Below are 13344 nucleotides of genomic sequence, written 5' to 3' on the forward strand. Positions count from 1 at the left end.
TCTACATCAGCCTACTCATGTTCATACAAAAGTCATTTAGAGGAAAGTCAGATTTAGATTTGACTGACCTTCTTATTACCCTGACCACCCAACAAAGTACACTAATGATTTTTTTTTTTTAACAAAAGATTAGTTTTAGATAAAGTTCTAATGAAAAAGTTAGAAATCTTGATACCATGACATAGCTTTCAAAAATTGAGTACAGTTACTACATCTAATTGTGAAAGTTAAAAAAAATTATTTATGCCCTAAACTAGCTTTCACTCTGAGATAAAAAAAAAAGTTCAAGTTACACATAAAGTTTTTATGTATTTTACAAAATGGTATGAACTCTAGTCAATGTTGTGCCCTATTGTCTGACTTTTATCATAGTTTGATAGAAATGATATGGTAGCCTTTGGCTGATTAAAGTATGGAATATGGAATTAGCAGTACACTAAACCAATTTCAGTTTGATAATCATATACAAAGTTTGTCATTGAAGTTTATTTGTAAACAGGTACAAAATGTGCCTGTTTATCAACATTAGGAAATCATGATTTGGTCAATTTTTTTATCATTTAAACTAACATGTGAAATTTTCTATAAACTTTTTTTTATACCCTACAATAACAGCAATCTTCTAGCATCAGCTCCTTTATTGAATGATAGTGATAATGAAGTCATCAACACCTTTTCTGGAATTCTATTTTTATGCATAATGAAACAAAGTACTTCATACACATGACATGTCTTCTTATATCTTAAATATCAATCAAAAAGTTGTCAATGATGACGTTTTGCAATTATATGCTTCACTTTTCTTGAAATTTATCTTTTTACAAGAGTGCCTAAAAAGGAGTGTAATGTTTTTGGGGTGTGCATGTTGGTTCCACTGTAGCAGCTCAATGGCTAGCTGAACTGATTTAGATGTATGACCCTGCATTGGAATCCTTACGTTACGTTACATACGATTCTAAATGGATAAGTAATAGTACTTTCAGTATTGATTTATTTGTATTGAAAATAGTTGTGTTTTAAGATATGCTATGCTATTGAATGAATGAATTATTGTAGTAAAATTTTTTAATTTATTTTATAATTGCTATTTATTGTTTATAAACATTTAAGAAAATATCTTATGAATTTTTTCACGGCAATATGTCCGACTGTGTAAGCATGTTCTTTATTGCTAAATATTAACTGATAATCCTTTCTTTTATTGAGTATTGTATCTCACGTATGAGATATGAGGTTTCCAAATTGTTCATTTTGAAGTGTTGATAAACGAATTATTAAAAAATGACTCATTCATCTGATAGCTCAAATGATCAATTTTATTCATGTAACTAGCGCTTTTATACGACTGCCCAAAAAGGAGTGCAATTGTTATTGTTTATATATGTACATTTGCTTCACTGTAGCAGCTCAACAGTTGAACAGATTTAGATGCATGACCATGCGTTGGAATCCTTACATTACTGAATGTCATAGGCTACATAAATATATATATATATATATATGTGTTTAAATAATTTAAAAGATTAGAAAAAACACTGTTAACCGCATGCTCTTCAATTATTTCACATTAAAGAATAATTTATCTCTTGTTCTAGAATTCTGTATAATATTTTCACTATGTAATAAAACATACAAAATTATGTTCCTGATTTGTAAAATATATTGGTATCTTACTGAAATGTTAATGTTTTCCGCAACCTAAAATCAATGTGATAATACTAATCATTTTCTCATAACATCGTAGTCTCAACATTCTACAGAATTCAGTTTTCAATTATTTCAGTGTTAAATTTTTTTATTTTTCTGTTTTACTCCAGCCTCATTTATACACTGAATTAAAATTAAGTTAGCAACTACTACAACTATAAACTTCTATAGCTAAAAAACTTCTATAATCAATTACACCAAGGTATACAAAGGTATGCTGACTAGTTACATGAACAAGTAAATCTAAGCAGCATAAACTGTTTAACATTATTAATAATATGACAAAAGGTTTTAACAAAATTATGGAATAACTCATTGAGATGTATGTACATATTTAAAAAATAAAACATTAAAAATTGATAGATAAAATTATTTTAATACAAAGTGAAAGGAGATCACAATAATAAAGAAATAAATTATTTAATTATACTTGGCAAATAATATGTCATGACAAATTAAAATTTAATTCAAAATTTATTAACTAATAATTTAAAAAAATAAATAAACAAAAAAACATTCAAATGGCAAGCTCGAATTCTATATTTATATCAAATTTCACATTTCACTCAGGAGGAAATGTATTATATTTTTTTACAATTGTAGACTGTTATTCTAAAAATTTCATTTATTCAGCTTTTAAACCAGTAAAAAAATGTTTAAAACTGTGTTATTTTACCTGAATCAGTTGTACTATTTTCATTAACGGTAACTGTATTTATGGCACAAAGTAATTAAATACATGTGAAGAATATATGTACAGATAAATATTATACATGATTGAAGAAATTAAAACAGTTCATTAGTTTTTTATATTCTTAATAATTTTATTTCAGTCTTCATGATAAGAGATAAATACTGCATCTCCACCAACATTTACAAGACATTGTCCCTGAAAAGATGTAACACAACAGTTTAGTACTTATGTTCAAAATTTAATTAAATTTATTTACACCAACACATTCAGATTGTAATCTAGAGAAACAGTTATTACAATATTTCAAAAACAAACAAAAAATTCTATGGTTAATAGTTTCTTTTTAATTTACTGTAAGTTATTTGAGTTAAACACAGTAATGTTATGGATGTAACTAATTTTTGTGATCTCTTATATTCAAGAATATAAGATATTTTAATGTTAAGTAATTTTTATAAAATATTGTTAAATCATATATTTTGGTACTACTGATTATGTAAAAAGATATTAATAAGATTTTTATAAAACTGCTTGTAAGAATATTTTTTATGAACCGAGAAATGATTTCTGTACTAAGAATTGGATATCATCCGGTGATAGGCACTTAAAAACATGAAATTTGTAGATTTCAGTATTAAAAGAGGGATGGAAGGCATTGCATCCTACACATTATAAATTGTAAATAACTATGTTAAAACATATGTAGTTAAAAAATGCATGTGAACAAATAGTTTTAATTTCAATATTTGCCTTGTCTTTCCTGAAATTCCAAGAACTGTTATTTTAACTGTCACATCTTATGGAATAATAAAAGTTGCATGTACACATTCTGCATGCTGAAGATGGTTTCTAAGAACAAAATCAAATGATTTGACTTTACGAAAAACCTACAGAATTATGGATTTTGGAATATTAATGCAAATTAATAAGTTATTGCCATTAAAATTATCACCATCAGAAATAAATTCACCATATCCTACAGAGAAGATGAAAGCACATTTAGTTAGATTTATTAAATGTTTGCCATTAACTTCTATTTTTAATTATAAGATGTATACAGAGCTGATTTAATCATTTTCATACTATGCCATTGTAATTTCATTTGATTTATATTCTTATGATGTGACATACTCATAAAAATTTTATAATTTAATTTACATATTTGTATTTCACATTTATATTATACATTATATTCATGTATATAACTTATTTGTAATTTCTAATTATGTTATTATCTATCTATAAAGAAAATAATGTTATTTATTATTCAAAATTTAACTTTAATCAATGTTTATTCTGTAACTCAAATCATTATTTATACCAGTGTAAAGAATTTTTAAATTTGTCAATTGATGATCTTAGCCTTTTTGGGAGATAATAATTGTTGTTCTAATTTTCTGCGGAAAGGCAATTCCATTAATCAATGTTATTCAAAAAATCGATGTAAAATTTATGCTAGGAAACACAGTATACTCATCCATATGGACAAAATTAATGATTCTAAATTAGAAAGTAATAAGTCTGAAATTAATACTTATTGTTTATCTAAGAATCAGTCACAGAGAAAAATTGGTAGAGCTCAATCATACATATCATCATGTGTTGGTGATGTAATAAAGAAAAAAATAACCAAAGGAAAGTTAAAAAAACATGATTCATGCCATTCTGGGTATCAACAAATCCAGATGAGACAACAAAGGTTGAACATCGAAAGACATTTTGTTACCGGGAAACCACTACCTAGACTATCGATCAAACAATTTTATTATAATAATAAGCAATACTCTAAGAATAAACTAGATCATTCAAATAACTAAAATAACTATGATAATCATAACCATCTGTTGCAACGAGGTGACAGTATTTATCAAAATAGACAAACATGGCATCTGAAAAGGGAACACACTTTTATAACCCCTAAAAAACAACTAAAATCATGGTGTAGTTTATAACCTTATGTTGTAATTATTAATATGGAGTTTATGAAATTATATCTACTTTTTATATCATGAATAACTTGTTGATACAACTTGAAACATCTTTTTAATAGTTACTGTAGTTTTTAACATATTCTCACAAAAATAGCTCCTGACAAAAAATTTACCTGACAAATCATAAAATGTATGATTTGGGATCACACTCTGTATTTTGGAATACCTTGTGAATGTAATACCTTGTAATTGAATTATTTTACAAAATCATGTGGACCTGGTTTTATTCCATTAGCACCTATTCAAAGTCTCTGTCCATCCTTTGAAGACTCATTGTGTTACAAATATCACATTGTGTTACAAATATATGATTACTTTAATAAATAATTATATATATATATATATTGAATTATAATAATAAATAATTCTTATGATAATGAAGTAAGGCTTTTTATTTATGTGAATGAACTAGTGAACAATAAGTTATTTAGAATAATATAAACCCAACCGAAGTAACAGACCAAGGCAGCAAGTCAGTAATGAGTGCTACAACCCTTCTGATACAATGCAGGAAGGAAGATACTTCTTTAAGTACTTTCTTAAAGTATTTGATTCTGTAATCAAGACAACAAACAGTCTGTGGAGCAGATGCAGGTTTTATCAACAAAAAGCCATAAGAGGGTTATTAAAAAAAAATAGTTGAACTCTGGCTGTATAAATTTTTAGTGTTCACCTGGTAACTGTTGGTGCTTGTGATCCTTGAAATTGTTCCTTCCTTTACTGATCTCCTTACTCCAATGGATTTTTTGCTTTAGGAAGCAGCTGTAAAAAGCCTTAATTGGAGCTGTCTACAGTGCTGTGTGCAAATTTTAACCTTCTTATAACTGTGTCAAATATTTCGCCTTTTTAAGTTGATTTGAGATAGAAAAAAATCTGTTGAGGCCCCATATTGGCAGAGTACAGGACTGTGGAAGAATAGTCATTCAAGTTTTTTCAACAAATAGAAATAAACATGGGGAATGCAAGGATCATTGTCATGGAAGAATAGTCTGATTTGGAGTACAAAAGTATGGGTCTCTTATCTGTTGATATTTTTTGTGGCATTTAAAAAAAAATTAAGGTAGTAATACTATTTTACATTCTGTCTTAAAGGGAAAAATTTGCAGGAATACTTTTACTATTAAAAAAACTCTCAGTACGGTCTTGATATTTGATTGAACGTAACTTTATTTTTATGACCTTGTTGAACTTTAGTGTAAATATTGCACCATAAATCATTGTTTCATTATAAGTTATGATATTATTTAAGAAAGTTTTGTTATCACTAGCATGGTTTTTTTTTTATATCTGTAATGACATTACAATCTTTTTTGTCTTTTGACATTAATAAGGACATGTATTTAGCTAATGATAAGGCAATTCAATACATTCCCAATTTTTCAATTAAAATATAATGGCATGAGCCAATTGAAATGTTGGACTTGTCTGCTAATCTCATACAATTAAATGGTAATGAAAATATAGAACACTTCTGACTTTAGTTTCATGAAAGTGACTGTAAATGTTGATGAACTTCTCAAGGGGCATTTTAAACCAAGTCATATGTCCATTTTTAAATTGTATAAACCACCCATACAAGACTAAGACTCTTCTTATTGTATACTCGAATTAACAATTCACAGGTACCTTTTCTTTTTGTTCACTTTTTTTAAGTTTCACACAAAATTCTACTTTACTACATTCCATAAGCAGATCTTTTACTGTAAAAACAGCAAATGTCCAAATGTCAATAACTATTACTTACTAAGTAACAGTATATGAAGTGTATAACATATACAGTATCTGTTAATGGGATATGTTGTTACATTTTGCTTTCCACTGCGTAGTGATAAAATTCTCTGTAACCAAACAATTCAAAAAGTTTAGTTAAATTTTGAACAGACTAGTAAATTCAAGTAAACACTGTCAACCTGAGAGATAGTACGCAGTTGCTTAATATGATGAAATCTGCTTGTTGTGTTTTTGTAATAATTAATCTTGAAAAGCAAATGGGAAATAAAGAATTCTTGTAATAAGGTTCAACATAATTGTTTTCTCCTACTAATAAATCTAAAAAAAATGCATTTGGCAATTCACAACAGAAGTGATATAATGCTTAATTACAGTGCTGTATCGATTGAAAACAATTCTCAACTCTACAGTGCTTCTTAAACCCATCAACTCACTTCATTATTAGGCTGATATCAAATGGATCATACCCAATCAGCACATACTTGCTTTCAGAAGTAACAATACAAAAAATCAAGCAACTAATTTTATTTATCCTATTATAATAGATGGATTCCTTGCTTGCATTTTATATTTTAATAATGATAAGACAAATTATAAAATAATACCAAACCCGTGGTGGGGATTGAGTTTACAAACAACTGAATGAAATTTTTTGTTTATTCTGGGTGAAAAATGCTTTGGTGTTTTTATTGTGCTTAAATCTTAATGAGAACTTAAATTCTAAACCAACTGACCAGTTAGATGTATAGCATAAACATATAATAATAGTTAATAAATCAACACATACATGATTTTTATGAGGATTATTAAGCAGTATACAGTCAGTCATAAAGTAAGCAACCATAGCATTACCACCAAGGGCTGTAACATGAGCTCGAACAATAGCTAGAACTTCACTAACAAAACTATGCACAAATCCACTTAATCCACCACTCTGTAAAAAAAGGAAAGAAACTAATTAAAACTTTTATGTATAATAAAAGTTGACGTACTTTTGAAAAATTTATAAGCTGCAATACAATTTTTAATAACTATTAATTCAAAGATATGAAGAAGGACAAACCCTTGCAAGAGAATGGTAGTGATTATGGATGATGGAAATATTGGAAAGGATGCTAAAAGTTGGCGAAGGAAATTGAAGAGTATGTACAGACGAGGAGAAAATGTAAGGAGGTTGTGGAACAGAGATACGAGAGAAATAAGTTTCAAACAGACAAGCTAGTAGGTGAAAACTACAAATCTACTAGTGCAGTATTAATCATCAAGGCATACAAATCATGAACTACTTCTGGAGGTTAAACAAAAATGGACAATCAAAATAAAATTGGAGGTATACTAACTAATGGAAGTATTGTTGCACATACGAAGTTCAAAAGATAAATAAAGATAAACTAAGAGAAGTACTTGGCAGAAAATATAGAAAGTTGTAAGCTTCTGGTCCCTGTTTGGGTGACATTTTGTAAGCTTCTATACCACACCAATTAAAATTTTTTACAAAAATAAAATTTTTTAAAGAATTTGTTTAAAAAAAAAATGAATTTACTAATGCTGGGATTTGCAAAAAAATGTGCTAAGACTATGCTGCTTGATAAGTTTATATCCTAAGATAATATAAAACCAGTTATAGCAAGTCAACACATCAAAAAGTGCTACTAACAGCAATGAGTAATTATACATTATTTATTTGTTATGAAACAAACCATTTATATATATAAAAAAAAATAAAAAATAAAAAACACATTTGACTTCTACTTGAAATTCCCTTATTATTTATCTACTTGAACATTTCCAATTTAACAAATTATCTTATTAATACTTATACTAATATGGAATTGGCCAATCCAAAATTAATTCTAGTTATAATTTTGAACATAATTTATCATTATAAGAAGTAACATTTTTAATAGTTCCTTATTATATAGTTGACAGATAAGTAATATTGTAATGGATCCTTTGAAGTATTTTTGTGGAGAGGCCTTTAATAAAAGTTTTTCATACCTGTATCCAGAATAAAACATAAATTGCAAACCTCCTGAACAAAGTCACTGCACTCAAGCTCACACCGATGAATCCGAACACAAACTGTGTCTTTTGATGGTCTCCACGTCTAACCCCCACCACCATTCCTGAGAATTACTCAGTCAATGTGAATGCGTGTACATCAATGTGAAACGTAACACTTTCTGTGGGAAAAGTTTGATATACTATGATAAAATTTTATTTTTAGCAAGAATGTGCGATAAGAAATGAATCATGCCGTGATTATCCACAATCAGTCTTCTCTGAATAAATCCATTTAACCTTGCACTTTAAAATTGTCCGTCGACGTAATACAAAATTTATAAAATAAAAAGTATAAAATACAAATAAAGTAACCAACTTAATTAAGCCCTATGAGCCTACTTTAGTCAAAATTTATAATGGTTACAAAGTTTACAAAAATCAGGTACATAACTTAAATCACGAACAAGAATCCTTGAAAATTTTTAGGTGGATGATTCAAATAAAGAAAGAAAGGGGAAAAATTACGTGTAAAATATACCCTTCTTTGTTGATACTTTGTTTTGTTATAAAATAATAATTTTATTATGTTTTATAATAAAATTAAAAATAAATTAATCAATTACCTCTCTAATACAAGTACTTTCCCTTATGAAGAAGAAATTCAAGTTACCAAGATATTTTTCAATTCTTCCTCCAGGAACATAAGACAATGGTGTTAAATCTACACCATACCTTTCTTTGGGTGGAGTCTGAAAACAAAAATTCATATAACTTAACACCAAAAAAGTATGCCAATAAAACATATTTTAAACTTTAATATTTACCATCTGTTACTATATTACGATGAATGTAGGTAAAAACTATACAGAATACAAAGACTTGAAAATACAAAAGCTAGTTGTGAAAAAATAAACACATCAAATCAGTCAAATGACAGATACTACCATGAAGAATATCACATACTGATGCATATCAAACAGTTTTCCTCTATGAGATTAATAATAATTACAAACTTTAATAAAATTTATATTTAAAGTTGTACATAATATAATTTGAATAATATTTAAATGGCAATTATTTTAACTTGACCGTGCAAAAAGTAGGTTTGTGTCTTAGTAGTTTGTTTGTAGTATAGGGTAGAGTTATGCCCATAAAACTGTAGATTAGCTGTAGTGATTTTTATGAAATAGAAATGAAATAAGTCAAACACAACAGATATACAGTTATTTGAAAAAAGAAAAAAAGCAAATTTATGGTTGCCAATTTCTCAAATCCTAATAACTGTTGGATGGATAGGCTAAAGTTTAAAAGCTGTCGGGACATATTTTGAGGGCTCAATGCCTTATAATTTTAATGGAAGTGGGTGGCTACTATACAATTTCATGAGGCGATCTTGGTGATTGATGGCATGAAATCAAAAGGCTTGATTAAGTCAGAGTGACAACAGTGTTAGGTGGATTAACTTCTGACAAAGTTTAGGAAATTGAACAACATGATAATGCTTTGTGGCAGGCCAGGTGGGATGAAGCAGAGAGCGGGCGTTATACGCATGGTCTCTTTCTTGATGTTAGCCTCTTGGGTACACCTGAATAAGTATGTGATGCAATATCTTTTGGGCATGGTGCTTTCTGGGTCATGCTGCAAAAGTTCAGCCTGGTGGGCTCAGGAATGTGTGGACAATTGGACGATGTATATTATGTTCTGTACATATGTTCAAAGTATGAGTTGATATACACAAAGACTATCTGTCGGCTCGGCACTGGATCTCCATCTCAATTGGCAAAACCAGGTCGAATGGATAATAGATGAGAATTTTATACACTATTTGGCAAAAGAAAGGATTTCCAAGGGCATTTAGGATGCTGCCTGGGCTTTCCTGCGTTCTTCTTTTGTTTGTTTTATAGTTACTAAGTTTTTGTTGTTGGTTTGTTTTATTGTAATTGCGTGTTGAACTCATCTCATTTACCTTTGGGTTGATAGTGCATTTCAGTTCATTTCCTTACTTTGTTTAGTCAGTCTCATTTGAGACTAATCTAAGATGTGTTTTGTTGTTTTTTAAGGAAAGTAGTATATCAATGGGAATGTCACATGTGGCATTCACATTGGTGGCATCCTGACTGATAGATGCCTTTTGCTGAGATTTTGAAAATAACCTCTGGTAAAGCTCGTAAGGACTAGGTTTGGAGGGGGTGGCATGGTGACTGCAACTGTCACATGGTGGGTGTCTTCCCCTACAGGGTCAGGATCTTAATTGTTTATCATCAATTTATACACTTGAATTATGTGACAACCATTAAAAAATAAATGAATATAAAAAGACAAAATAAATATTACAAAAAAAAAATATATATATATTTCTAACTGAATTTATAAAAAGAATACAACTATTAATGAAGAAATAATATAATGTTGCTTGGGACAGTCTAATTCAAAAGTTCATATATTTTTTTATTTAGGGTTTTGAAAGAACTTTTTGTTTTACTGTCTTTATATAGTTAATATTTCTTTGATATCATATATTTGCTTTAAGTTTTGTTTTTATTGTAACTTTTCTTAACTCCTTTGCACCTATTAATAATAATTATTCAACAAGTGAAATGTACACCTAATTATACATTTTTATTTCTGTAACAATTCTTGAATATTTCTCTTTGTAATTTTATCAAATAAAAACATTTCAAAACTAAGTATACATATATTATAAACAATCATGAAATATTAACAAAAATAATTTAAATCAAAGACAATTACTATCAACAGAGATATTTTTTACCAAAAGACCAATTAGAAACTCTTTGAGAAAATTTTGAAATTGATACTTAAAAAAGCACAAAAAAGGTAAACATGATATAGAATTAGTAATACTGTTTGAAACTATTTTAAAAATAACCTTTTATTTCATTTTTAACATTTTAATTAAGTATCAAAATTTTCATCTATGTTTTATGAACAAAGCACAAGAACTTACATATTAAAAAATATATAATTTAAAAATATTATTTAATATAGGTGAAATCCTCTTATTTCTGGACTACAAAATCCATATAAGAAATCAGATTCTTCACTTTCATTATAAAAACATTTTATGTTTTTAATGTTAAGGGTTCGATCTGTTTTTAATATCCTACTTATTTTCCATACAAAATATAAGTTCAGTAAAATGTTTTCATAATAAAGTTATGCACAGTTTGGTTCTCTTCTGACACTATGTATGCTAGAGTTTAAATTTCACCGTCATCAATTTTAGGATTCAGAAGAGATTTCTACATACTTCTCTCAAGTCTAGGTCCTTGGAGAAGGAACATTTATTGGTTTTTGGTCTCAAGCTAATAAAATTTCAAATATTAAATAATTGTTTTGAAACTAAGTGACATTGGTCAACACAGACACCATGAGCTGGACAAATAAAATGAGTTAGATTTTAAAGTTTCGACTGGGTTAGAAGGTACAGTTTCAACATACAATGAAATTCTGTACATCTCTGCAGGTAAGTACAAAATAAAAAGTAAACTTTAAAAATTAACACAGTTTTCAAGTATATCATAAAAATCAGAAGCGAGATAAATTGAAAAACAATAAAACAAAATATCATACATGAGTAGATCTACGACTTTGACGAAGAGGTGAATGGGACTGAGAAGGTTTAGTCGAACCAGAACTGACAGTATTACTGCTAGTAGGAGTTGCAAAAAGCCCAGTGGCAGTAGTGTTTGCAGTTGTTGTAGATACTTTTGTAGTAACAGTTCCTGTTTCACACTGATCCTCCTCTAAGCTGAAGATCATATCTCCTTCACCTTTAAAAAAGGAACAATAAATAATAACTTCATAATTAAAAAAAATAGTACTATTTGTATTTCATTGATCTGTAAGTAGAAAATGTTTTTGAGTTTTCAGGCAATTTTTTTGGGGATGCAGGCAGCTGACTCTTGTTCAATAAATGAATGAACCTGCTGTAGTAACATGTTACATAGATAGAATACCAGTCTAGGGTACACTGTTAATTAACATTTAACAAATCAGTGGCTAGTGCAGTATTAATTATTTGAAGAATGTGAAATATGAAGGTAAGTCAAACAGCAGAGTGAAATTTAGAAAAAAAAATTATTTTTATTTGTTATTACATAAATGAAATACACTTATTTTCCAACATAACTTCCTCTTACTTCTGTGCACTTAAGACCATCTTTCAACAAGGTTTTGACTTTCTTTCTGGTCTATTCCAAAATCTATTTTTTGAAAGAAACTTTTTGGATTCGTGCATAGCCAATTTTGCACTGCTTTCTTGACCTCTGTCATATAAAAATTATTTCCTTGCAGCTCTTCTTTGGTGTGTCAATAAGATGAAAATAATTTGGAACAGATCAGGGATATATAGTGAGTATTGCAAGAGTTCAAAATGAGATCTTGAAGGGAAGGGTAGCTTTGAAGGTTTTGGTTGCTGTATGAGGTCAAGCACTATTTTGAAGCAAAATTACATCTTTTAAAAGTTTACCAAACCTTTTTTGTACTTGACTGTTCCTATCGGTGATTGCAATAGTTTTTACTATTTATTATTCCACTTTTAGTTATGTAATGAATAGATGTTATAAATGGACTTCTACATTTCAGAATATTATCATAATCAACTTTCCTGCAGATGCATTTAGAATTTTTTTTTATCATAAGAGATAAAGAATGTTTCCATACTGAACTTTTTTGCTTACACTCAAGTTGCAAGTTATGAACCCATGACCTATCAACAGTTACTATCTGCTTCAAAAAAAAAAAAAAATTTCCTTCATCTTCATAACATTTGAAAAGCTTCTGAGAAATTTTCTTTCTGGTTGTATGTCAGTTGGTGTGGAACCTGGCTGGCACTGACCTTTTGAAAGTTTAAAGAATCATGGTTGAGTGAAAATGCTGAGCCGTGGCTTATGATCAATTTGCTTGCAATTTCATTAATTTTAATTCACCGATTAATATGAATCATTTGTTTATCTACTTTAACAATGTTTTTATTTTTTGAAATGGAAGGTCATCTTCCATTGTTTATCACAGGAGAAATCCTACCTTTCAACAACTCTCTGTATTATGCCGCATTGCAGCAATAATTTCTACTGGTTAACTCCTTTTGAGTTAAAAAAAACCTACATGTTTGCATTTCTTTCTAGGCAGAATCTGATGAAGAACACTCATTTTAAATTGACTTTTAAACAAAGCCTCAAACAGCTAACAATC

At 28.6% G+C, this 13344-nt stretch overlaps 1 protein-coding gene across 4 annotated transcripts in view; it reads right to left on the reverse strand.

Annotated features, from left to right (window-relative positions):
• Nucleotides 1-2049: 2049 nt before the first annotated feature.
• Nucleotides 2050-13344, reverse strand: part of LOC142327324 (C2 domain-containing protein 5) — a 92428-nt gene continuing 81133 nt past the window's right edge. For 2 of the 4 annotated variants that reach the window (XM_075370254.1, XM_075370253.1), the window contains exons 16-19: nt 11722-11921; nt 8751-8876; nt 6911-7057; nt 2051-2596 (exon numbers count right to left, since the gene is read on the reverse strand). In XM_075370254.1, coding sequence (XP_075226369.1) covers nt 2537-2596; nt 6911-7057; nt 8751-8876; nt 11722-11921 — 533 coding nt within the window. In that variant the 3' untranslated portion in view covers nt 2051-2536. Of the gene's footprint in view, nt 2597-6910; nt 7058-8750; nt 8877-11721; nt 11922-13344 lie in introns of all 4 variants that reach the window. The other 2 variants (XM_075370256.1, XM_075370255.1) reach the window with 2 other exon arrangements.

This window comes from Lycorma delicatula, chromosome 7, assembly GCF_047948215.1.
Source record: "Lycorma delicatula isolate Av1 chromosome 7, ASM4794821v1, whole genome shotgun sequence".
In the NCBI taxonomy this organism is placed as follows: domain Eukaryota; kingdom Metazoa; phylum Arthropoda; class Insecta; order Hemiptera; family Fulgoridae; genus Lycorma; species Lycorma delicatula.